At 41.0% G+C, this 27,695-nt stretch overlaps 1 protein-coding gene across 4 annotated transcripts in view; it reads left to right on the forward strand.

Moving 5' to 3' along the window:
• The window catches only part of MACF1 (microtubule actin crosslinking factor 1), a 305,107-nt gene that overhangs the window by 42,409 nt on the left and 235,003 nt on the right, over positions 1–27,695 (forward strand). Inside the window, exon 1 of one of the 4 annotated variants that reach the window (XM_081144946.1) lies at positions 16,069–16,233. The exons of the other annotated variants lie outside the window; for them this stretch is intronic. Coding sequence (XP_081001072.1) covers positions 16,182–16,233 — 52 coding nt within the window. The 5' untranslated portion in view covers positions 16,069–16,181. Of the gene's footprint in view, positions 1–16,068; positions 16,234–27,695 lie in introns of those variants that run through there. 4 annotated transcript variants of the gene reach the window in all.

A 27,695-nucleotide genomic window follows, 5' to 3' on the forward strand; every position in this document is an offset into this window, starting at 1 on the left:
TTTATTGCTCCTGTTTTGCAGCTGAGGAACAAAGGCTCACAGAACTTAAATGACTGGCCTGAGGGCAACACAGCTAAAACTGAATCAAGATCCTATGACCTCATACCTCATGTTCTTTCCACCAAACAATGCTGTCTTATGATTCTTACCCCTTGCCACTCTGTGTTGCAGTTACTTATGTAAATGTCATATCTGGTCCACTACTTTGTGTTTGTCCTTAAAGGAAGGGTTAATGCCTTGTTCTTTGTGACCCTGATATCCCATCATATTGCATATAATAAGGCATCAATAAACACGTAGTGAAAGGCTGATGATGAATAGGGGTGATGTTGATGAATGCATGTGCCTAGTACAGTGCCTGGCACTGTAAATATTTGTTGATACCTGATATTGATACCTGATAAATATTTGTTGAATTTAATTGTAAAATGGACCAAAGACTATAGTTAACAAGACATGAATTAACTCATTCAGTGCTTCCAGCAACTAAAGAGATAGGTACTATTTTTATGTCCATTTTACACTTGATGAAACAGGAACAGGAAGGCTAAGTGACTTGCTCAAGGCCACACAGGTGGTGTAAATAGCAGAGCTAGGTTTTACACTGATGGGCAGTCAGCTTTAGAATCTGCATGCCCTTTTAACCATTATGCCATAATCAGTTGTTTAGGATACTTTTACACAATTCAGTTCTTCCTAGACTTCTTTCTGTCTTGGGTGTGGCTAAAATAAAGAAAAGCAGAAGTAGCATGGCTTGTGAAGGTAGTGTAGAGCAGTGGTTCTCAAACTTTAGCCTGCATCACAATCATCTGGAGGGCTTGTTAAAACACAGATTTCTGGGTCACATCCCCAGGTTCTGATTTAGTAAGTCTGGGGTGGGGCTTGAGAATTGGTATTTTTAACAAGTTCCCAGTAGATGCTGTTGCTGATCTTGGACCACTTATGTAGCGTGTGGTAAGAGCATGGATTCTGGTTAAGTTACCAGGGCTTGAATCTCAGCTTTGCCATTTACTACGAACTTGGGCAAGTTCTTAAACCTTTCTGTGCTTCAGTTCTCATCTGTAAAGTGGCTGTGCTGACAGCACCCGCATAATAGGATTCTTAATAGCGATTGAATGAAATAATACATGTAAAGTGCTGAGAATGGTGCTTAGTAAACATGCAGTATTAGCCACAATACTGGTCATAAGACATGGTTTCTTCCTTTGTGGATTTTATAGTGTAGTTACAAAGACTAGATTTAAATCTAATAGATAAAAAATGATGTGAAATCAGATATTACTTCATGTGGTTCTAAAGTACCTTGGAGGTGAAGTATGTGTAAATGTTGTGGCAGGAGAGGCAGTGGGGGATCAGGAAGAAGAGAGGTACATAGGAGAAGATACACAAAGTTATAGTCAGAATTTAGAAAGATTGGGGTTATCACTGATTTGGGTTTTACAACGAGAGAATTGGAGGAAGGGAGGGAGAGGAAGATAGATAGGTTGATAGATACTAAGAAAGAGAGATACTGAGAGAGATGCCTGAACTCTTCGCCAAAGAGATAGCTAACTCCTTTTCCCATTCCTTTCGTATAGCCGGTGGCTGGTATGGGGTGAGGTTCCTGGCGGTTTGCTTTCTGGGGAATAGTGGCTTAGGAAGCGGTTTGCTACTGGCTTCTGCAGCTCAGCTGGGCCTTTGTCCTCCAAGCTGGCTCACATGCTTTTGATTCTTGCTGAGAAAGGCAGTTGTTAGGTTTGGAAGTTTTCAGATTCCAGAGCCAGCTGGACAGCTGGCCGTCGGTTAGCTATTTCCCAAACTGCCATCCCCGTGTCGCCTCATCTCCCTGGGCCCCTTCTTTTTGACTTTGAAGCAATATCCTATATTTAGTGAACTAGCTAGTTAGAGGTTGGAGGGGGTTTGAGGGGAGAATCTTTCTTACCTTAGAGTTTTGGATGGATGAAGTATTTGGGCCCAGGAACAAGATGTATCCTGTTCAAAAATTTTAACCCCTTCATCAGGCATGCTCAAATGATAGCTTACAGTGCTAAGAATGTACCTCTAGCCCATGAATAAGGAGCAGTGTTTATTTTTGGGTGTCCTGAAGAAAATATTTGGGAGAAGGAGTGGGGAGAATTTCAGACAGCTCCATTTATGGTTGAACAATGCTTGGTATTCTACAGAAGGGACCATATGGACAGTGGGGAAGAGTTTAGCATTCTGATTGTTCACCTCTTGCTCCCTCCATTCAGGGATTATTAGGGACACCTCATTAGCCATCAGAGTAGGACAATATTTCTTGGGACTCATATGAGCCTCAGACCGGCATCCTGGGCGTCTTCTGCTCTCTTAGCCTGCTGAATCACAACCTAGGAATGGGCAATAGCCAGGTTGCCGCCTGGAGCACCTCAAGTGCTCTTGGCATGGTACATTGTTGACTGGCCTTGGTCTCCTAGACACCGCTTGGGCCTCTCCAGTTGGAGTGATAGGCTGGGTCTTAGCTCTCCCTCCAGCTTGTTCCACAAGGCGCTGACCTACTTTTTTAGAGACAATTAAGTGTTTGTGAGCGAAAGAAGGCGGTGACCCATGTGAAGGTGAACCAGGGCTGCATTAAACAAACATTTGGAATTACTTTTTTTGTCTCAGTCCCTCTCAGTCCAAATGGAATGGCTGACCAGGCTGATGTGGGGGCTAAATTCCAGATGCTTACCCAGATAACCAACCAACTCTTGAATCCTCATTCCTTCCATTGGTACACTTTAATATAAGAAATTGCCTTTTATAATCATCGTCCCCTTTGTCATTTGGGTGATAGGAGGAGGTTTGAAAGGAAGTTGGGGCTCTTAGAGTGAATCAGCACTATAAGCCAGCAGTCCCTTTTGGTGGCAATGTTCTGGTTCATTTGTAGCCCCTCTGAGAGGAATCTAATCTCTTTTTCTTTTTGTGTAGGTTGAGATAATAGGCTGGATGGGAGATCTTTAGGGAACAAGTGAGTAGCAAGTTGAGGTTTTCCTGTCCTTATGGTACAAGGGTTAGATCAAGTTTTTGCAGTGAAAGGAACTGAACTCAAGTTTCCCACCTCCTGGATGTCATTTAGCTTATTAGCAGACCCCAACTTCTGCTTCTCTGTTTAATGTGATTATTATGCTGAATTGTCCTTACTGTCGCACTTCAGCACTGAGGGAAGGATCCAAGGCCTTGAGAGAAGGACAGTGACTCTTGTCCTGCATCAGCTGGCTCCAGGACCCTGAGGGAATTGCTAAACTAGCAATTAGGCAGTTTCTTAAAGGTTTATTTTCAGCAACTCCACACACATGACAACTTCAATAATCTCCCAGTCAACAAAAAGAATAGTTATTGATATTGTGCCAGATCAAATCTTAAAGTTCTGGAAGGAAGAAGCTTAGGAGAACTCAGTCCTGCCACTTTCTCATTGGAATTCCTTCTAACAACCTTTGAGGTGTCAGCCTCATTTGAAGAAATAGTTTACCTATCAGAGCATGGCTTAGAAGTCAGCATGGCATCAGTTTTGGTCTTGTAGATGGCTGTTTCTTGGGGAAGAGTAGTCAAGGTGGCCTAAAATGGCTCCCCTCCTAAAAGTATCAGAGTCTGGTCACAACCTCCTTTCTTCCACTTCTACTCCTTTTCGCCCACGAAACCTGGTCTCTGCTCATTTCCCAATCATCCCCTTGGTATGGTGTCCTTGCTTTCCCTACCTGTCCTATAGGACAGCACTTGTATTGGCATTTTCATCTCTTTCTGCCACACCTTCCATTCCTTTCCCCAAAGCTGGACCCATGTTCACTTTCTCCACAAGCTACTGAGTTCTACTGCATAACATTGTGCTGGCTGACTCCTTTACATGTTGATGAGCTCCAGCTCCAGCTTGACTCAGCCCTGCCCTGAAATCTTTCTTTTCTCTTCTGGTTGACTCCCTTTCCTTTTGCCCAAAACAGCCATTCCAGACTTTCACCACTCTCCTCAAACTCGCTGCTCCACTTACCATGTAAATTCTCAACATGTCATTGAGCCGTTTACTTGCCACAGCTCTCTCTCCATTTATCTGTGATCTTCTCAAGTCCTCACCCCATTCCTTATGTTTCAGGAGCAGGCCTCTGGGCATATACATGGTTTATATTCTTAGTCTTTTCCCTCCTAGTGACTCCTTATAAATATGTTCAGGTTTTCTCTATCCTAAGAAACAATTCTTTTAAGCTTGTCTGTTCTTCAAACTAACTTTCTCCCTTTTTTGACCACTAAATCTCTTTAATAGCCTTTCTTATATTCTTTTAGTCATCTTGACCCACCGTAGCCTCGTTTTTGTGCCCAGTGTCCCAACTGAATCCCCTCTCACTTGTGATAGCTTATTTGCAGAATTCAGTGTCTCTCTCAGTTCTCATGCCATTCGACCTCTTTGAATCTCTTTTTCCCCTCTCATTCTGCATGTTCTCCCTGGATGAGTTTACCTACTCTAGTGATTTTATTTATCAACTTTGTCTATGTGTACAGTGATGATTCTCAGATCAAAATCTCTAAATATGAACTTTTCTTTGAGATTCAAATTTGTATTTTCAGATAAGTACTGTCCTTTTCCACTTTTAAATCTACAGAATTTTAATGTAACATATCCAAAACCAAGCTTCTCCTCCTCCTCCTCTTTTCTCCTGCCCAGACCTGCTTATCTTCTGTGCATCCTGTCTCAAATACCAATATCACTCTCCACCTGTTTGCCCAGACTAGGGAATTCGGTCTTGTTTGTTTGTTTTTTGTGGTTCTCCATTCTCCACATCTAAGTTCTGTTTGTTCTAGTTCAGAAACAACTCAGTATCCAGCCTTTCCCATGCATCCTGGCTGGACCCCTGCCCTATTTTATTATTATTAATTTTTAAATCCTCACCTGAGGATATTTTTTCCATTGCTTTTTAGAGAGAGTGGAAGGGGGGGGGAGAGAGAGAGAGAAAGAGAAAGAGAAACATCAGTGTGAGAGAGACACATGGATTGGTTGCCTCCTGCACTCACCCCGGCTGGGGTGGAGCCTGCAACCGAGGTATGTGCCCTTAGCTGGAATCGAACCTCAGACCCTTCAGTCTATGGGCCGACGCTCTAACCACTGAGCCAAACTGGCTAGGGAAACACTGCCCTATTTTATTTATTTATTTTTGTTAATTCTCACCTGAGGATATTTTTTCTATTGATTTTTAGAGAGTGGAAGGGAGGGAGAGGAGAGAGAGAGAAAAAAAACACACACATCAATGTGAGAGAGACACATTGATTGGTTGCTTCCTGCAGGCACCCGGAGTGGGCAGAAATCGAACCTGCAACCCAAGTATATGCCCTTGACTGGGAATGGAACCCGTGACCCTTTTGTGTGCAGGTTGACACTCTAACCATTGACCAGTACTGGCCAGGACCCCACTGCCCTATTTTAGATCCCTTTCATCTTTGGCTTACTGCCTGCCAGCATGCCATATCTCTTAAAAATTCCAGTGTTCACTTCCTTCTGTTCCTTCACAGGTAAAGTTCAGACTTCTTAGCATGGGTATGATTCTCAGTTTTATCCCTTGTTTATGCTGTTTTTGATGCCTTGGGTGTTCTTTCTACTTTATCTGCCTCACAAATTCTTGTTCATACTGTAATTTTTCATTCCAGCTCAAAACTAATTAGCTTTTTATGGTGTTCCATCTTATTTCCTCCTACCCCAACCAGGAAAACTTTAATTTATCTTCTCATCTGAGTTCTCATGGTCCTTTTACAGCCCTTCGTAACAGTACTTGTCATATTATTTCAGAGTTTTCTGGCTCCCCTAGATCATGAGCTCAATGAGAGCACGCTGCACCTTCTTCATTCTTGTTTCTTTGGTGCCGTAACAGTTGGTTGAATTGTCGCGTTGTGTATAAAGTTCTTGCTGTCTCCAGAAAAAGGATGTTTGGAAAGTCTAAAGAGCTGTGCTACTGTTGGATATTAGTTGTGGTAGAATCTCTCCTCCTCAATTTATTTTACAAAATATCCATGCTTATTGTATGAAAATTATAAAATAATAAAACTATAAAATTAAAGTTACCTAAAATCCCACTGTTTTTGTATAACCACTGTAAACATTTTGCTGTATTTTCTTTCAGACATTTTCTTCTGCATATATATACATGTAAATACATATTTTGCGAAAGTAAACTGTAACTTGTTTTCACCATACTTATGTATGGTGAAAATCTTTCTGGTGTCAAAAAATATGTATCCACATAATAGTTTATATTGCTATCAATAGTCCCTTATATGGGTACACTGCACTTGACCCAGTCCACTACTGTGAACTTTTACATAATTTTGCATTGATGTTATAAACAATGAGATGAATATATTTTTTTGTGTGTGTTTGTGTGTGTGTATTTGCACACTTAACCACATTTCTTTTATATAAATTTCTAAAAGTGAGATTACTGCATTGAAAGTCATTGCACACTTTGAAAAATTTTAGATACATTTTGCTAAACTACTCTCCACAAAAGTTGTGCCATGTGGTTGAGTTGTTTATACTTCATTGAAATTTTTTTCTCTGGTAGGTTTTTGCATTGCTGTTGGAGGTTTTATATATTGGAATGATTTAATTAAGGTTGTGGTTTATGAAGATTGACTTGACAGCACGTGCAGCATGTATTGGGTGAGAAGGAGGGAATACATTTTTTCGAGGCTATTTTAGCAACCCAGGTGAGAGGAAATGAGGCTTAGACAAGGAGAGGTTGACTGTTGAATAAAGAAGTTGATTGTGAGAGGCATTTGGAAGAACTGATAGGACTTGTTAGGGGGTTGTTTGAAGGATGTTGCCATTACTCAAAGTGGGAAATTAAAAGGAGGCGTTGATTTAGGGAGGGAAGATGTGGATTCACTTTTAATAAATTGAGTTCTAGTTGTCATGGCATGCTCAGGTGGAAATGCCCTGCAGGCAGTTGGCACTGCAGAGCAGCAATTAGAAGAGAGGCAGGGCTCAATCTTCTCAGCCTGGTATTTAAAGCTCTCCATAATAACCTTCCCAGCATCCTTGCAAACTTGCCTCCTCACATCTAAGCCAGACAAGACTGTCTTCCTGGAGCACCTTCATTCACTCACTGTGTCTGCCATATAGAATTTTACCCGTTGATCACAATCTACCTCAAAGCCCCCTCCGGAACCTTTTCTATCACCCCTCCAGATGTTAGTTCCTAGTATTCTAAATGCTAATGGATCATTTTTTTCTTTATCATTTATATTGTACTTTAATGTCCTATTTGTATGTATGTATTCTTCTATGAGATTGGAAGCTTCTACAGGTTGAAGACTATATCATAAACTCCATTTTATCTCCCACATTGCCGTAAGTGTCCAAAAATATTTGGTGATTTATGGAGTAAATGGAACCAACTTTAACATAGTTGTAATAACACACTGGATTATTATTCAACCCCTAATACCTGATAAAGTACTAACACTATTTTATGTGCATTTTCCTACTTATTTTTCTTAAAATAATACTCAAATATATTATGGGAGAGGTACTGGAAATCAAGAGATGTTAAGTGAGAATCCCCTTTTATAGCTGTGTTCTTTGTTTCCCTAAGATTCTTAAGAGTGGTATATACCTGCCCTTTAGCTTCCAACCCCCTCCACTCTCTTGAAATTGCTGTTGTCATGGTCACCAGTCACCTCCTAATTACCAAATCCAATGGTAATTTTTCAGCCCTAATCTTTTTTAAAATTATTATTATTATTTTTAGAGAAAGGAAGAGGGAGGGAGGGAGAGAAAAAACATCAGTCTGCTGCCTCCCTCACATACCCCAATGGGGAATTGAACCTGCAGCCTGTGTGTGTGCCCTGACCGGGAATTGAACCTGTGACCTTTTGGTGTATAGGACAATGCTCCAACCAACTGAGCCACACTGACCAGGGCTCAGCCCTGATCTTACCTGACCTTTGTGTGGTACTCGCCACTAATACGAAACACTTGATCTTCCTCGAAAGTTTCTCCTTCCCTAACTTTTTGTGACTTCATCCTTCTCTGATTTTCCTTCTTCATTTATAGGTTTATCTTCCTTAAATAAAGGTGCTTTCTAGTATTTTGTTTTTGGCCCTGTACATAATTTTCTTGAGTGACCTTATTTGTACTTTCGGCTTCAACTGCTGGGCCAGATCTCTCTCCTAAGCTCCAGACACTTACTCTGAGTACCAGAGGACTTCTTTTGGATATCATATAGGTATCTTTTATTCAACATGTTCCAAACTGAACCTTTCTTCACCCCAGGAAATCTGCTTTTCTCTCTCCTATTCCTTATTTTACTTAAGGCACAAAATTCTACCCAGACACACAAGTGACTTGAGAATCTTCCTTCTCTTGGTCCATCCACCCCGACCCCCACTCAAATAAAACAGTGATCAAATACTGTATCATTCTGTGTCAACTCTCACATCCCTTCCTTTCTTCCCATCTCAAATATGACTTTTTTAGTTCAGATTCTATTGTTTCTCAGCATATAACCGTAAGAATGTCCTAACTGGACCCCCTGCCTTCGTCTTGCTTCCCTCTCTTTCACTATTGCTAGAATACTCTTTCTAAAATTAAAATTTGATCATAAAAGAATAGTCATTCCCAAGCTTAAACCTTTCAATGGCTTTCTATTATCTTTAGGTTGAAATATGTTTTCTTTTGCATGGCATGCAAAGCTTTCATGTCCTGCCGTCATCCTTCCAGGATTGAGAGTACCCTATACTCTATCCATATCAAACTATTTTAAGTTCCTTAAATGCATCATCTCTCATGTTTCTATGTTGCTTCCGCTGTCTAAAACACTCCTGTCCCCATCAATCTAATTTTCTGTAGCCCTGAAGTCCCAGTCCAGAAGCCTTTCCTGGGCTTCCATGCCCCCCACCCCCGCCCCCCTTTATTTCTGTGCACCTTTATCAGCACCAGCTTCGCTATATTGGGTGTTGGGTCACTTGCTTGTCTTCCTCACTAGATTGTAAACTGCTTGAGGAAAGACACTCTGAGCTCATATCAGTGCTTTACAAATTTGGTGCAGGACAGGCATATAGGGTAGGCTTGTTGAATGTCTGAATGATTGAGTGAGAAAGGTATGTAGCCAGTGGCAGTGCTGGGATCAGGGTACAGAACCTCAAATTTTTGGCCTTTAAACTTTCATTTATTTTTTACTAGGTAACACATTCACATAATTGAATATTCAAAAGGTATAAAAGATACACAGTGAAAAATCTGTCTTCACCCCAGCCATCCTTTTCCCTTCTGTGAAGATGATCAGTATTATCAGTTTCTTGAGCTTCTTTCCATAGATGATAGATGAATGCATTTATTCATTCACATGTCTTATGAATTAAAAAATTAATTCAGCAAATATTTATTGAGTACCTGGTATGTGCCAGGTACCGTGCAAGGCTCTGGGGATAAACAGTGAATAGATTAATAGATAAAAATCCCTGTCTTTATGGAACCTAAATTCTATATATTCTTTCTCCTCTTATTTATTTATTTATTTATTTATTTATTTATTTATTGTTAACCCTCACCCGAGGATATTTCCCCCCATTGATTTTTAGAGAGAGTGTAAGGGACCAGGGGGACGGGGGAAGAAATATCAGTGTGAGAGAGAGACATCGATTGGTTGCCTTCTGAATACTGGGTAGGGATCGAACCTGCAACCAGGTAGTTACCTTTGACGGGGAATTGAACCCACGACTCTTAAGTGTGCAGGCCGATGCTCTAACTATTGAGGCACACTGGCCAGGGCTCTTTCTCTTCTTTTTAAATGAGGGCTAACATACACTCTGTTCTGACCTTGTTTTCTTTTTAATCTTGGAGATTCATCCATATCAGCCCATACAGACGTCTTTTTTCCTCCATGCTTATTATTCTGTTGTATGAGTATACTATCATTTATTTAGCCAGTTCCCTATTGATGACAATTAGGCTGTTGCCAATCTTTTGCTATTACAAAGTGCTGTAATGAAAAACTTTGTTGTACACTTTTCACTTTGCATGTGTATATCTTTAGGAAGAATTCTTAGGTGTGTACTTGCTGGGTCAAAGTGTTTGCATAATTCTAGTTTTGATGGATAGTTTCATTCATTGCTTTAATTTTTTATTATAACTATTTTAAGCCTATAGATAAATATAGATAATACTATAGCAGATACATATGTACGCTACTACTCATTAAACAGATGTTGGCACCCTCATTGAGGTTCTGCCTTTACAATGTGATGTCCTTCCCCAGAATGTAATCTTAGATTCAAGAGTAGTAAGTAAGTTTCTTAGAATCCATACTCTGCCATCCTGGAGTCACCACTGTACAGTCTGTCTTCAACTTAAAAACAAAAGTAACCTCATTATTAGCAAAATAGAGCTTCAGAAGAAATTTCCATTGTGCTATTTTTAGTGTCTAGAATCTGACTTCTCAAAAATATTTATTTTGCCTCCTTCCTCTGCTTAAAGCAACAAAGGAATGCTACCGGAAGTTGGTGGCCCGTCTTTTTGGAGACTTGTTTTATTTGTTTGTGGAGGTGAACTGAGTCAGCAAACACTACCCTCCTTACCCCCTGCCTCCCCCCCCAGGTTTGTCAGAATAACTAAATGTGGCTCTTCTTAGTAGCCACCTTCATTTAACTGACTTGGAGTTGTAGCTCTGTCGTCTGGCTGGGTCCTGATGGAGGTGGTAAGAGAAACTGTTCTTGGAGGAATGGGCAAAGCTGTTGATCTCTGTTACACCTGGATTACCTATACCTGTTTCAGTATGCTTTTGTTGAAATGAATTTCCTTATCTCTTCTCTTCTAAAGACCTGTAACCTTGGTCCAGTGGTAGGTGACTCTTGCGTCTGATCTTTTATTTAGGTGCTCAGAATGCCCAGCAGTGAGGCATTATAAACTTAGAGAGTAGCCTTAGTTTCAGGTAGAGCTAGAATCTGAGGCATGCATGTGCAGATTCACCCTAAGAACAGGCATTTTTGCCTTCCCCCCCAATTGCTCAGTTCTTTTTACTTTGTTTGGTCTTGTAGTATTACATAACTACCGTAGGGAGGAGAGGATTCATAAGATTCACCCATTTCTCCATGGACCACACAGCCAAAAGAAAAGGGTCAGGGAGAGAGAGCTGATTTGAGGGTCTGTGGCTGAATGCATGAGCCCTTTTTAAGTTTGTTGTCGGGCCCTATGGTATAGGTCTGATCCACACAAAGTACCTCTCCAGGCCTGGGGTGAGCACAGAGTGGGCAAAACTCCACCAACGCTTGTCAAACCTGCACTTAGTTTCCGTTAAAGCCTCCCTTGGTCTTGCCATTTCAGCTCTATCCTTCTAAGCATATGAGGTCTGACTTCTTTTGTCTTCTGTTCTTCAGCTTTGCAGAGAGAGCTTTGGCCCTGGGGACAACCCTTTCTTCAGATGGCGAACTCATTTTCTCTCCAGCAGACCAGAGGGACAAGGTGTAATTCAACCCCTCTCTGCATCAGACACTACTGCCAGGGGGAAACAATGAAGAAAGTGATCTTTGTTGTTCCTTGAATAGGGCCATGAACCTGGCACCTGCTTTTGTTGCTGGCTTCTTAAGCCACTGGAGACATTTTTGCTGGCTTCCTGGGTCAGCAGCTGCTTTGGGGTAATAGTGGCAACTGACTGTAGGGTGTCAGTTCTGCCTCAAAGAAAATGGATGTATTTATATGAGGAGAGTTACCTTTCATGTCTGTAAGCCTCTTGTCTTCAGGGCGGTCTAGAGAATGAGCAGTTGGATGTCAGCTGTGCCCTCAGTTTGACCACTCATTACCCTTATCTCCTCTGAGTCTGAAGAGACAGATTCATTCCTTTTTCATTCTGGTCTCTTTCATTACCCTGAGTTCAGTGTTCCCTGCACCTGGGTCAGTGCCTGGTGCATGCATGGTTAGTATGCAGCAAATGTATGTGGAATGAATGACGGGGTGAATTCCTTAAACTGGCCGTCTAGATTTAGCTTCACTGACCCCTGATATGAGGGGCTTGTGGAGGACTGCCGTGTGGAAGGAGGACCTTTGTTTTTAGGAAAAAGATTACTTCAAAGGAATTACAGAAGGTTTGATTTCTAGGTGGTTTGGGGGAACTTTGGGAACTCCAAGATAGGACTTATTTTCCCCTCATGGATTTAGAACTTTCTACTCCATTATTAACTTTCTGCTGGCAGCCTTGCCTCCTGTTTTAGGAGTAATATACTGAACCTGACTCAGGCCTTTTCTTCACCTGGGTTCTGTCATTCCTGAGCCCATGGCAGGGCAGGTCAGGTATTCCTTTTTAATTTATTATTATTTTTTTAAATTAAAATTTTTTTAAGCTTTACCCTAGGATACTTTTTCCATTGCTTTTCAGAGAGAGTGGAAGGGAGAGACAGAGAGAGAGAGAGAGAGACATATGTGTAAGAGACACATCAATTAGTTGCCTCAACACACACCAGCCAGGGCCAGGGAATGAGGCCTGCAACTGAGGTACTTGCCCTTGGCCGGAATCCAGCTGGGACCCTTCAGTCCCCAGTCCGACACTCTAACCACTGAGCCAAACAGGCTAGGGCAGGTAATCCTTTTTAAATGTCATTGTCATTATAGAGTCAGAAGCCCTAAGTACCACACCTCATATGGTGTAGTCTGGACTTCCTGATTTGTGCATTCAGTCAAGTTCCACTCAGCTCCTAGGTGTCTGTGCCTTGGTAAAGGCTGTTGGAGACAGCAGGACTTTTTCCTCCCTTTGTCAGCAGCTGGCTAGAGAGTGCCTATTAGACTGTTAGATCCCAAGCGTTTAGCATTTGTCTGTGTCTGTCTGGAATTTAGGGCAGAATCTCTCTTACCACCTGAGGCTACATTCACTGGGACCTATTGGAGAATAAAAGATGAGCAGCCCGAACCGTGCACAGATGGATTGTACCATGGTGCTTTGGAATGCTCTGATTCCAGGAGAGGGTCCATCGTCTGCGAGAGTAAAACTGGAGTCCAGGCCACTGCACCCCACCCCTGCCCTCTTTCCCAAGAGCCTCACATTGGAACCATCACTCACTCAGTAATTCCAAACATCCTTGTTTTTGTTAAATTTTTATCTGATATGGTGAAACACAGAGGAAATGACAAGCTAGCATGTGTTGTATTTTAAATGCACTTAATTCAAGTAGCTATTTTAAATGTCAGTTGTTCCTGTCATTAGATTTTTGTTGTCTGGGCTGCTTTTCCTCCCTTCGGGTGGGGGGAGTCTCTGATAGAGTTTTATCTGGCATTAAAGCCAGATAACCCAGGTCTTTTCTAGCCGATTGATTATTCCTTTAAACTTTGTTCTTTTTGATAGTTATATTTGGATTACATTATGTTAATTACTTTCAAATCAGAACACAAAAGAAGTCTAGAGATCAATTCAGAGGTTCTTTACCTGTGGTTCATTGACTCCTCTCCACTTGTAAACAAAAGTTTGTAGGTAGGTGAATATGTCCCTTTTTCTAGGGAGAGCATACTTAGTTTTTATCAGATTCTCACTGGAATTTGTGACCTAAAAAAAAGTTAAGAACTAGCATTTTATGGGAATTGGGGCTCCTGCTCACATAGCTAGTTAGTGGCAAAGTTGGATCTTGAGATAGATTCTGGACTCCAGGTATCTTAACTCTACAACCAAAGTTCTTTCCATTGTATTATCCATACTCTTCTAGAGAAATAGTGGAATAACACCAGGAAACAGACGCGCATGATCTGAACTGTTATTTGATATTTACCTTTCTCATCCATAGCCTTATTTCACAGATGAGGACTCCAGGATACCTGGTCTCTTGGACTAGGTGATCTCAGAGATACTGTGATTTTCACAGTAATATATTCTAGAATTTATATATTTTCTAAACTGTATTCTACTATCTAACTTATGTTCTGTAAGCATTAAACTCCCTTTTGATCTTTTAATCTTGCCCATTAAATTGTTATTTGAGAAAAGGAATCATTGTGTCCCCTGTGACTCCTAACACTCAGATCTTCACGCAGTGGCTGGCTACCTTGTTGGTACTATTGACTGACTAGTAGCATTTTACTTTTTTTTAAATTTAAATATATCTTTATTGATTTCAGAGAGAGGAAAGGAGAGGGAGAGAGACAGAAATATCAATGATGAGAGTGTCATTGATTGGCTAGCCTGCAACCTGAGCATATGCCCTGACCAGGAATCGAACCCCGATCGCCTGGATCCTAGGTCGATGCTCAACCGCTGAGCCATGCCCGGCTAGGCACTAGTTGCATTTTAATTTTTCCCCTTTCCATGATCGTAGTGGCTTTTAATATTATTTAGCCTGACCTTTTCAAGTGGTCATGCTCCCTTTTCTCCTTGTTTTCACAATGCTAGTTATACAGTTTCTGCACCTGCATCTAACCTGCATAATTGGGAGTTTTGTGGAACGTTATATTTTGTACCCTGAGTTCTATCCCAAGTCACTGAATAGCAGCCTGCATGGCAGGTTGCTCTGAAAAACTTTAGACCTGGGAGAGAGGTATCTCTCTTATGAGGAGTTAATCAGTAGAGTCTGACTCGGTTGGTTGCTCATGGTTTTCTAGGATGCCAAGATAAAATGAGCCAGAGTACCAAGCTCAGGTCTGGGAAACATAGGTTCTTTCCACGTTTTGTTATTGGCTTGATGTGTGACTTTTGGAAGGTTGCTTAACCCCTATTTTCTCATCTGTAAATGAAAATTTACAGTTATTTTCATAAAAACATTCTTAAAGATGAGTATAATAATGCAGGTGAACCACTTTGAATTCCTTATAACATAAATGCTATAGAAATTTCGTCTGGTTATAATATGTGTACCTTATCCTAAGAGCCTGTAACTGGGGTGTGTGTATGCGTGTGTGAGTGTGTGAGAGATCTTTTTGAGGTTAATGGAGTAGAGTGAAAAATTTTTTTCACTTCTCAAAGTACATTTTTAGTATTAAACTAGAACTTTTATAACAAATGTTATATTATTACATAATACATATATGCATATATTTACATTCTGGTGCCAGAGACCTAAGAGAACTTAGATTTAGATATAACAAACTAAGCTAAAAAATAGAAAATAATTGCTTATGAATTAAATATAAATGTAATTAAATGTAATTTTTTTAAAGATTTATGTCATCTCCTGTAATTCCTGTTTTAATACAGTAATTTGTACTTGCACACTGATAGTTTCAATAACAAAATTATGTACACAAACTATAGTAAATTTTATTTTCAAAATAAAATGCATTCTTTGAGTTAAACATTTGCATTTCGACTATGCTTAAACTAACTAGTATATTCTTAGAAATGCCCATAAAAATTATAAAAGCAAATATACTTTGTCAGTCTTTAAAGGAAATATGTGCCACCATGGAGTAGAATGAAACTTGCAGCAGCTACTGAAATCATTAAAGTGCAGCAAAAACAAATCTGCTGAGTGAAAATAGTGCCCTGGAGTGGGGAGCAGGTGGGTGGTGTGCAGGCTGCATTTTCTCCCTAGTTATCTATGGAGAAGGTTCTGCCTCCCTGAACTGTGCTTTTAGCACTTAGGGAGTGGGCTTACCAGTTTTTGCTCCCCTCCACTCCCTGCCTTGGGCTATGTGGATGTGCAGTGTTTCATCTGTGTGCGGCTGTATTGCAGTCTGTAAACATGACTGCTGTAAGGAGAGGCAGAGTTGTTTATTTTGTAAAACCTGTCCCATTGCCATGTGATATTTACCTAAGAGCTCCTGTTGTGGTGACATTCTTGTGGTGAGTGTGGCCCTTTAAAGGTTTCGTTCTCAAATGTTAGATGAGCCTCTAACTGGTGTCCTGAAAAGCATTTAAGCCTCTCTCCCTAGCTTTTAAACCAGAGGAGCAGTAATCCCAGTGGAGCCTGAGCTGGGGTCTAGAGAGAAGGTGGCAGATGAAGTGGCAGATGATCGGCAGGGGCTGTTGTGGTCTCTTATCTTATTTGCACAAAGGAGGGGCTGGCCTCTCCTGGGGAGGTATTTCCGCTCACTGTAACAAATGAGGGCGCACAAAGGGCTGTAATGTAAGGAGGCTTCTCTGGTGACGTCACTTGTAAATGTGGTCAAAGTCCAGTTCTTGGGGGCTAGGAAACGCAGTTGGAGAGATCAGTCAGTTAGCACTCTCTCCTCAGCTGTCACTGCGCCATGGTGCCTACTTCCAGCCACTGAACCAACACAGCTGGGCCAGGCCATGAATGCTTACAAGTACCAGAAGTTCCTGGAGGGACTCAACAACCTTAGAGGTATTACATGCCGTCCGACTCCCCGCCTTTTGTCTTTGCTGACTGTGTGAACACTTACTGTGGTGTGTGTTGTATGGGGTCTTTACTTTCCATCAATCCCTTAGGGGCTTAGAAAGCCCTTTTACTCTGAGCTGGCCATATATATTTTTTTGTGTTTAGATAATACATAGAAAGGATAGAGTTTGTAAATATGACTGTGGGTATGTAGGTAGGAGGGGATCTTCTCAGCTACTTCAGCTGAAGTCCGTTCTCTTGCTTTAAGGGGCAATGAATAAATTTCCCCTGCTGTCTTGAGCTCAGCAGAGCTCAGGGCACTTCCTGGGCAATGTGGGTGGAGGGCTCTTGCCATTGGGCACTGTAGCCTCACCTAGGTGTAGCTAGGTTTCTTGGGCCAGGTTTCCACTTGCCTGTGTCTACAGTGAGTCAGAGTCCCATCTGGAGAAAACATAGAGTCAGGAGTGGTTGGGGGGGTGTGTGTGTAGATTGATAGGCCAGGGATGCCATTGTAAAGGGTAAATCAGTGACTTTAAAGGAGATAACTTTTTTTAAAAAATTTGTTTTAAAAATATATCTTTATTGATTTCAGAGAGAGGAAGGGAGAGGGAGAGAGAGATAGAAACATCAGTGGTGAGAGAGTCATTGATCAGCTGCCTCCTGCACACCCCCGACTGGGGATCGAGCCCACAACCTGGGCATGTGCCCTGACCGGGAATCAAACCTCGATCTCCTGGATCCTAGGTCAATGCTCAGTTGCTGAGCCACGCCCAGCCGGGCAAAGGAGGTAACTTTTAATTAAACTGATATTTAATAAATATAATTTATTTAGTGTTTGCTTTGCATGGTTGGCAAATTCTCACTCACCATAGGTGAGAAAATGCTCTCAGATGTGATGAGGCAGGACTCTTTTTGGCTATTAAGGAGGAAAATTAATGAAACTTTTTTATTTCTCCTTCTCTAATTAATAGGTGGTTTTATTTCCATCTGCTTAGGAAGATGCTCAAGCCATCCTTCTTTCATTAGCGATCAGGATTCTAGACTCAGAGTAACCATGGGGTGTGGAGAGAGTATGGGAAGGTAGAGAGAGGAAAGGGGTGAAGTGGGCTTCTCCTTGGTTGAGGGGACTGACAGGAGATCTCGACTCCCATCCTCCCGGGTTCTGTAGATACTTCAGTTTCTTTCATTGTCTGTTGATGAACTATTTCTAAGAGCTCATATATATGAAGAGCTTTGTATGCTACAGAGGGATGTGCAATTATCAAGTATTGTTCTGTTGATCTCTATCTTCTCTTTCCTTTTCTCGCCCCATGCTCTAGAAACATTTTTTTCAGAACTTCTGACAGCTGAAGCCAACCCCTTTTAGGTTCAGGGCTCTGTAAGCTCATCATGCATCAGACAGGTCCTATCAAGAATGTGCAAAATTAACTGTTGCTTCCCTGTCAAAAGAAGTTTTGGGAGGGTAGAGAGTCTGAACTTCTTTATCCAGACTCATGGGGTAGAGATGGGAGATAGGGGACAGAAACCAGTGGTGCTTCTCAGTGACTCTCCCAGTTCTTGGGCCTTGTTGGGGGATATAGGTTAGATGGAAACTATAGGAGATTTACTTGTCCATAGGATTGGGGGATATAACTTTTCCTTTTGATTTCCCCTTTGTGTCAGGGTTTAGATGAGCAGTTAACCACACTAGGATGGCCACAGCCTGTGTGGATCAGGTTTAGCAGTGACCCAAGTAGATTCCTGAGGTTCTCAGGAGACCACACCACTCATAACTATGTCCTCCTCTGCTGTATGTGCTTTAGGAACAAAGAGCAGGTATGCCTGATGGCGGGGTCTTCCGTATATGCCTCCCATAAAACATCCATGGAGGAAGGAATCCTTTTTTATTCCCTAAATGGGAGTTGTTTTGGTCCTTAGTTTTCTTTAACTCCCCTGACATTCTTGGTGGGGCTAATGGAACCAAATAACTCTTGATTTGATCCTGTCAGAGGTGCAGAGGCTTGAAATTGCACCCTACAAAAGGTTATTTCTGCTTTTGGAAGAGGGTATATTGACACGAGCTTGGCAATCATTTGTTTTCTCAGCCTACCTATAAAGATTCCCCCCCCCTCTTTTTTTGCCCTGTCTTTACTAGGAATGAATAACAGCTCAGATGTACTATCATGGGGAGTGTCCCATATGGGGTTGAAATCAGAGAAGAGAAAAGACCACAGCAGGAGCAGCTTCCACTTCATTCTTCCTATCCCAGACACTGGTGCTCTCTGCCATGTTATTTTGGTTCTGTGCCTCTAAAATAACTCAGAAGCATTTACTGCTATAGGCATTAAACAAGAGGATATATACACTTAGTTTAGTGTCTGATATGTGGTCAGAATTCACCAAATGTTAGTTCTACCTATTCTTTCTTTGTTCCTCCCAGAGACTACTTTGAATCACAGTGAGTCCTGTGCCTGCTTTGGTCCAGGATGAACTGGATCAGGTTACTTGTGACTGGGGAGCAGTAGCCTAGTCACCCATCCACATGTTTGGCGTAGGAGACTGAAAGACAGCAGCATTAGTGATATTAATAATACGATAAGCACTCAGCAAATGTTAGTATGGACAAGGCACTGTTCTAATTACACTTTATGTGTATTAATTCATGTAGCTCTTATAATTCTCCCATAACATAGATAGTTTACAGTGGTATACCCAAGGCTTGGCTGGCTTTAGAACAGGGTTCGTCTGTTCTGCTAAGGAGATGATAGTGCCTGGGAGTATAGCAGCCTAGATGGCTATATTGTGCTGCTGTCTGATGCTGGGGACCATAAGAATTAGGAAAAAATACCCATGTCTGACAAGTGTATGTATACAACACACTTGGGCACCTTCCTCTCTGAGGGAGAGTAGTGTATGGTGCTTTGGACTGAGGGCAGTAGATCTTTTTAATCCACACTAGGCTCCTTGAGCTGTGTGTCCTGTTTTCTAATCCTTCATTCACTTACATACACTGTATAATAGTCTTTATGGCATAAAATGTGTAACATATATATAATATGCAGCTCTTTGTCATGTTCACCCAAAAAGAAAGCATTCGATTAACTTTCTTCTCTCCAGAACCTGATCTTTTCCAGGTGGGAGAGTTCCTGGAAAGAGGGCATGTAGTTGTTTTGGTTTAGTCTCTATAATCATTTCTGGAATGTTGAGATAGGTCTTAGACAAGTATTCTGCCCTGGGCTGCCAGGCAGACAATTACATACAAACCATTGTCTTTGTCAAACTCTCTTGTTGATTTCACCAACTGTGTCCTCTGAATATGGTGAATACTACTTCCCTTCATTTCACCTGTATCTTTGTGTATTCCAGAAAGGCTGACAGAAAGAGGTAATTGGCTCCCCTCTCCATTCAGTCACTGACTTTGCTTTTCTTGACATGGGTCAGCTTGCAGCCATTCCTCCATCTAGTCGGTAATTACCGAAGGGAGCCCAGAGGAGAATAGACATTGTAGAAGTCTTTTGAAGTTCTTGTCCTCAGTTTCCTGTGACTCTTTGATGCTTTGATGCCAGGATTGCAGTGCAGTGTATCCTGTTGCTGCTGCTGCTTCTGGAAGCTTTAACTTTTATTTCTTAAACCTGCCAAAAACCATAGCCATTGAATGATTTCTGCCCAAATGGACCTCTTCTGTGGGTATGACAGGTTGAACTATTGGCCTAAGTCCTGCCTTTTGGCAGAGCCCAGGCCTGTGCTGTGACTTGTAGTTGTGGATTAATTAGGGAGGCAGAGAGAGGTAGGTGAGGTAGAGTTATGAGAAAGTGGTTTCCTAGCCTTTGATAAGAAAAATTCTTGATAAATCTGTGAGATAATGACTTATTTTTTAAATAACAAATTTGCATATGTTCTCCTGTTCCCTTTACCTAGAATAACCATTACCCTTTTCTCCTGTACCAAACTTCTATTCATCCTTTTTAGTGCCTAACTCAGTCTCACTCCCACCCATAGGTTTGTGGGGCTTTTGGATTTTTTTTGCATATTTAGGAAGAATTATTCTCTTGTACTCATCTGCGTTGCCATAACACTTTAAACATACTAATTTTAGAGCATATCACATTATGTTATAGTTATTTTATTACACATTTGATTTTCCTGCTAGTCTTTACTTCTTGGGCCAAGTTTTCTGTAACTTCTGTAAGCCTCAGTTTTCTCATTTGTAAAATAGGGATGATAGAATTTACTTCACCATATGTTGTGAGGATTAAATGAGATAGTAAATATAAATCTGGCAGAGAGTGAGAGTCCTGGAGATGTTAGCTATACAGTTGGTAAAGGTGGGAACTGTGTCTCATTTATTCCTGATCTAGAATGTGCCTGGCACATATTAAGCATAAGAGAAACATTGGAAGAATTGAATTGAACTAAACTCATGTATTCAAATGTCCTTCCATAGTCACCAGAGGAGGTTAAAAAAATACTGAGAATGGTGCCTGTGCTGTATAAATTTATAAAACCCCCTTTTGTGGTTTTTCTCTTCAGTGCCAGATTATGACTCCCATAAGAAACTCCACAGTCATTTTATCATCATACCTAATTTTTGGTCAGAAAATGATATTATCCCAAACTGGCTGTTTTGAAACATTAAATCCAATCTCAAATAATGGAAATGTACTGCTCTTGAAAACATTGGAAAGTTGGTACTTTTGGTCTGTAAGCAGTTTCAAATGAGGGGTTCCAGATATATTTTGGGCAGTGGCAACGTTGTTGAATAAGTGAGCAAGTGACTAATGAGAAGGCACACACTCATTGTGTTTGTCAAATCATCTTTCTCATTATTGTATAGCTTTACTTTCGACAGCCACTTAGTCGGCCAGTCTAGAAGCCTGCTCTTTATTGCTAAGTCTGGCCAAGCAGGACAAGCCCTCACACTCCAACATGTGCCCCTCGAAGAGTAGCCCTTTTTTGGGGGGGCTTTTTTTCCTTCTTCAGTGTGCCTAATAAAGAACCTTAGAGAAAAAACTTAGGTTTCCTCACCCCTGCCATTAAATAAAAATAGATGCAATATTTTGTCCTTATAGAAAGCATGGAAAACCAAAAACCACCAAAAACTTACAACCCACAGATTGCTATGGTAATATTTCCTTGTACTTCCTTCTATCTAGTCTTTTCTATCCATATATATATATATATGTAAAATGTGTTTTTATATATTTGTTATTATAATGTAATTATCTTGTTCTTTATTTTGTGAGTATATTTATGCCTTTGACTATTTGTGTAAAACATAATTTATTTTTTTTTAATTATTTTAGAGAGAGAGAGAAACATTGATTTGTTGTTCCGCTTATTTATGCAGTCATTGGTTGCTGCTTGTATGTGCCCTGATGGGGATAGAACCCACAGCCTTGGTGTATCAGGTCAGCACTCTAACCAACTGAGCTACCTGGCCAGGGCTACAACATAATTCCTTAGCAGCTGTATGGCATTTCCTCAGATAGAAAGACAGATCATTTATTTAACATTCCCCAGTTGGGGGATATGTACATTTATAATTTTTCACTGCTATAATAGTACAATGAACAAACAGCCTTGTAAATAAAAATTCCTGCGCATGTCTGATTATCTTTTTAGGATAAATTTCTAGAAATGGAATTACTGGTCTTAATACATACATTCAAAGCTCTGGATGTTGGTTTTTAACTTTATTTCACTTTTAAAAGCTACTGAGGGTACCTGTAACACTATGAATACCTCTCTGATAGCGCTTGGCCCCTTGCTGTCTAGGAACAGCACTATCTTCAGGCTTAGTGGCGAGCTGGTTCAGATGTTGTTTTATTATCCGGTTAATTTCATCATGGGATAGGTGCCAGGTGTCTCTTTCACTTAGTCAGCAGCTCCCACATGTCATCATCACAGCACAGCACTGTTTTACTCTGAAGCTTTTCTCCCTGAAGCTCCAGACATTTAAATGACTTCCTTGATCCTTCCAACCCTAGTACCCTTTCCTCTTGTATCGGGAGAGATCCATCAGTGTTGATCAGGAAACTGCTGTACAAAGAATGACCTAATCAATCAATGCTGTTTAAAAATCCTGCATTGGAACCCCAGCTTGGTATGAGGGTGAGATTCTCCTTTTCTTTTCCTGCTGTTACTGAGTTAGCCCCTAGCTAGTAAATTGGGCCAGCATAATCTGATATAATAGAGTGACAAACTCTACTGTGTCTTCACCCTTGCTTATGGGTAGGTGTCTGCCTCTGGAGGAAGTGGAGATGGTACTATATGTTTAAATCAGCATATTGCAGTCAAGTGCAAATCAGCTTTTTGTATTTGGGATTGACAGCCTTAGAGTCAAATTATAGACTTGATGAGTGTACAGTCTTGTTTCTGACTAGGAGTTGACATCCTGGAGCAGACAATGTGGGATTTTATAGATGATGATAGACTGTGGGTGTTTGGAGATTAGCTTGAGGCCAGAGAGAAGGAGGCCCAAGTATGGGACTTTGTGTGCGGGATGTGGGGTGTGTGTGGGGTTAACAGGAATGTTTCTACAGCAACCAGGATAGTGGAAAGTGGCTTGAGTCACCAACAGGATTGCGTCTTTCATAGTGAGAACTGTCTACTCCTCCTATTCCCAGAGCCCTTAAGCAAACCTATCACAATGGGGCGATTCTCTCCACTGTAAGGAATTTGGGAGTCTGCGTGCTTTTGGGGTGAGACCTGTCAACACCTTTAACAGCACTGGGTACCTACCTATAGACCCTCAATAAATCCTGTACTTGTTTGGATGCTTGACAGTTTTGTACTGTTAAAGTTTATCCTCTTCTTAATTGTATACTTTTTAGTCTTACTGTGTGTCATTGGGCAAGAGAGGGACATCAGCACAAGTTCATGCTGGGGTTGGCCTCTATTGCTGCTGGTTTGAAATGTGTGGGGGAATATGGGGTTCCATGGTGTAATGGTTAGCACTCTGGACTAGCAAATGTGTGGAAGTAGTTCTGTGTTTTTTGTTAACTGGAGGTGAGTGTTACACTATCTTTTCTTAAAGAATGAGCCTGTATGGCTAACAAAGTATAAATAATCACTTTTTCTCCATCCTTGGTCTTGTATGGTTTTTTGAAGTAGTCATTATTATTGAGAGGTTAAGGCTCTTGTCTGCATATTTTGCCGCAGTTTCATTTTGCTACACTTCTGGAGAAACCCCAGGCTAGTAATCCTAACTGTGTATGTTACTCATTACAGCAGTTGTGGAGATGGTGCCTCTGAATAAAGACCACTTGCTAAACAGTATATTTTGCTCATTGTGGAGTGGCAGAAACCTCTTAGACTTTCTGGTTTGATGTATCTTGAAATCCTTTGATTGGGAAGATCACTTTTTACAATTTGTTATCAACTAACTACTCCACTCCTTGATAATGTTCTATGTTTCTTGTATCTTTTACTGGAAGTTACTGTATCTGTTTCCTTCCTTCCTTTCATTGGGAATCTTCTGTATGCCACACCCTGTAAAAGGCATAGGGACTGCATAGATTAATGACAGCCCCATCCTTGAAATGCACACACAGACACACACACACACATATTTGTGTGTGTATATAGACACACACACATATACATATATACATATGTGTGTGTGTGTGTGTATACATATATATATAATATTCAGTATATATAATATTCATGGCAGGTGCCATTATAGAAATAAAAACAAAATGCCATGAGAACAGAGGTGGAGTGATTTCTAGGAGCAACATGGTAGGTGATTGGGAACACTTCACAGTGGAATTGGTATGTGAGCGGAATCTTGAAGCTGGTAGGAGTTTGCCACTTAAGAAGGGAGAAAGGTATTCTGGGAAGACGACGCATGTGAAGGAATAGACTCATGAAAGTCTCTGTATCCCCTGGAGAAGAATGAGAAGCAGGGAGCAGGAAGCGAGGAGAGCAGGTAGTTGTTTAGGTGAGAGAGGAGTGGAATGGAACGTTGAGTCTTTGTTATAAGGGCTAAGGGATAATGTAGGCGTTGGAGGACACTAGATGTTTTTAAGGCAGAGGAATGACAAACTATCAGGTGGGGGAAGTGTAACTCTGGCAGCAGTATGGAAGGTCACTTACAGAGAAGTGGGGCTGTGTCTAAATCAGTAAGTATGTACACCTGATTTTAGTTTGTCTAGGATGAGAGAAGTAAAGAGAGCAGGCATATGAAATCTTCCTAAAAGAAGTTTGGTTTTAGAAACAGAGTTTATGTTGAACTATAGCTGGAGTGGAGATCCAGGTTCCCCCACAGCTCAAGTTCAACCTGACCTTGTGTTGTACAGTGCTTTGTGTTTGGATTGGTATTTCCTGGGACTGGTCAGATGATTCGCTTCAGCGGGAGGCCTGTGGAGTAGCCAGTGACTAGCAGTCCCAGGTGTCTGTCAGTGATAAGGAGAGAAGAAGCCCATTTAGCTCTGATTAGGGCTTCTGTTTCTTTGAAATTCTCTGTGCTGCAGTTCTTGGCCCAAGGCTCCATCTTTATATGACTCTTTACAAATAGATTCGGAGTGTTGGTGTTTGACACTGTGGTAACATCCCTGCCTATTTAATTTTTTAAAAAAATTATGAGAGGGAGAGGGAGAGGGAGAGGAAGAGAGAGAGAAACATCGATGTGTGAGAGAGACATTGATCTGTTGCCTCCCATATGCACCCTGACCTGGGATCCAACCTGAGACCTTCCGGTGCATGGGAGGACTCTTCAACCAACTGAGCCACCCAGCCATGGCAGATCCCTGCCTATTTAAAATATTCTCTTCCTTTAGCATTAATGAGGGAATTTCTGGTTGTCTGCCTTTGCTGGGTCTTTTCCTTCTTCTGACTCTAACTCTGATAGTTTCGTGAGGGGTGAGGCAATATGATGAGGTGGGAATAACACAGGCTTTGAATCCTGGCTGGCTTGGGTTGAAATCCAAGTGTCTACATTATTTGGGGCAAGCTACCCACTTTCTCTAAGCTTCAGTTTTCTATAAAATGGGATAATAATATCTCTCACATAAAATTATAAGGATTAAAGGGAGTGACATCAGTAAAGCTCCTGACACAGTGCTGGCACATAAACTCATGGTACAAACATAGCTGGCATTATTGTTATGCTACTCCCAACTTTCTTTTCTTTCTCTAGCCAGTTCTCCTGGCTTCAGCTTTTCTTTTAAATTGCAAACTTATGCATCTGTCTTCTACTTAAAATCTCTCAGTATTTTAGGTGTTTTTAAATTGTGGTTAAAAAAATATACATACAACATGAAATCTACCCTCTTAGTGAACTTTTACACGTATGGTACAGTATTGTCAACTATATGCAGGTTTTTTGTCAGCAGATCGCTAGAACCTTTTCATCTTTCATGACTGAATCTCTGTACTAATTGAACAGCAACTTCCCATTTTCCCCTTTCTCTAGCTCCTGGCAGCCACCATTCTACTTTCTGCTTCTATGAGTTTAACTGCTTTAACTACCTCATATAAGTGGAATCACAAAGTATTTGTCCTTCAGTGGCTGGCTTATTCCACTTAACATAATGTCCTCAAAGTTCATCATGTTGTAGCATGTGACAGGATTTCCTTCTTTTTTAAGGCTGAATAATATTCCATTGTAGGTATAAAAATCTCTTAATTTCTAGTTTCTTTTTTCAGCTGCCTACAGGACAGCTATACTTGGACATCACCACAGACTCAGTATTTTCAAAACCAAGCTTAGACTTGGCTTTCCTCCCTTATTCCCCATTTTTGACAGTTGTGCTCACATTCTTCCAGTCTCTGAGATCAGAAACCCTGGAGACATCTTTGACTCTTCTCTTCATCAACCCCATTTTCAATCTGTCACCGAGTTCTTTTGTTTCTTCAGAATTTGTCTTAAATTTGCCCTTTCCTCCTCACTCCCTTTGCTATGACTCGAGGCCAGTCACTCATCACCTCACGCATGAATTACTACAACTGGCTCATATTTTGTTTGTTGTGTCCTGTCTCTCCCTTTAGTTAACACTACCAGCTACTTCTTAGTGTTTTCTATTACCAAAAGTAAGAAACATCTATTATGCTGTGACCTCCTCTCCAGTTATCCAGTCTCATCTCACATAATTACCTAGAACACAGCTTTAGCTCTAGACAGATTCATCTCCTCATTGAGCTTTGAAGTGCTCCATTCAGTCTCTCCTCTGGTGCAGTTCTCTTTACCCAGAATGCCCTTGTTCTTTATACTTAACTGGAATCTATCTGTTTCCTTAGCCTCACTTCAGGCCTTTCTTCTCCATGAAGACTTCTTTGATTATCATTGTCCACGTTGATGAATCACTTTCCCACATTCTAGTTTTGTCTCCATATTAAAATTTTAAGGTTGTTGTTTTTTAAATCCTTACCCAAGGATATTTTTTCCATTGCTTTTCAGAGAGAGTGGAAGGGATAGAGAGGGAGAGGGAGAAACATCGATGTGAGAGAGACACATTGATTGGTTGCTTCCCACCTGCACCTGGACTGGGGCTGGGGATCAAGCCTGCAACCAAGGTACATGCCTTTGGTCAGAATCGAACCCGGGACCCTTCAGTTCATGGCCAACACCCTGACTACTGAGCCACACAGGCTAGGGCTAAAATTGTAAGCTTTTTTATGGACGTTATATTTCTATAACTCACAGTACCTGGCTCATATCTAGCCAAGTTTAAGTGCTCATTACTGAGCACTTATAAGGTATGGTCACCAAGGTGATTAATTCTTTCATTTGACAAATATGTATGATCATCTACCATGTGTACTGTGCTAGACCCTGGGATTCAGCAATAAACCCACAGTGAGGAGATTAGTTATATTGTACTTAAGCAGTAAAATAGTGGTTGATTGAATTTGAGGAAACCAGGTCCGACTCTTAAGTGAGGACAAATGACAAGAAGAGGGAGAATTTAGAAAATAAGGTATAAGTTAAACAGCTATTGTAGGGAAAATGTATTTAATGGATTAATTCAGCAAATCATTTATTGAGTGTCCACTGATATAAATTTATTCAAGGTATTAGAAATATGCCAGAGAATAGGCCAAGTCTCTTCTCTTATAGAGCTTATATTCTAACATTTAGAGATATTTTAAAAATTAAAAGAACTTAATACTGGGTGAAGCCCATCTGTAGGAAGTCAGCAGTGAAAGAGTTAATATGTTTGTAGCCTCTAGGCTTTGTTGAAACAGATGGTTTCTCTGCTCTAGGGAGTGTTTTAAGGGGGATTAGAGAGGACTGGGCTGAGGAGGGCCTGAGACCTCTCTCCCTCACCCCATAGCACACACACCTGCTGTTCTGGCGCCTGGTGAGCTATGTAACTTGTCCCCCACTTGGTAGGCACGTATTTGCAGGCCTGTGATTGTGGCTGTATGCTTCTGGCATTTTATTTTCCTTTCCTGATTTTTATTTATTGTTCAACATCAATGAAGTCCCATTTTAATTTAACAGATGTTGGGACTTGTCTGTGTTCCTTCTGGTCCATGTTTAC

Source organism: Miniopterus schreibersii, assembly GCF_964146895.1.
Source record: "Miniopterus schreibersii genome assembly, chromosome: 8".
In the NCBI taxonomy this organism is placed as follows: domain Eukaryota; kingdom Metazoa; phylum Chordata; class Mammalia; order Chiroptera; family Miniopteridae; genus Miniopterus; species Miniopterus schreibersii.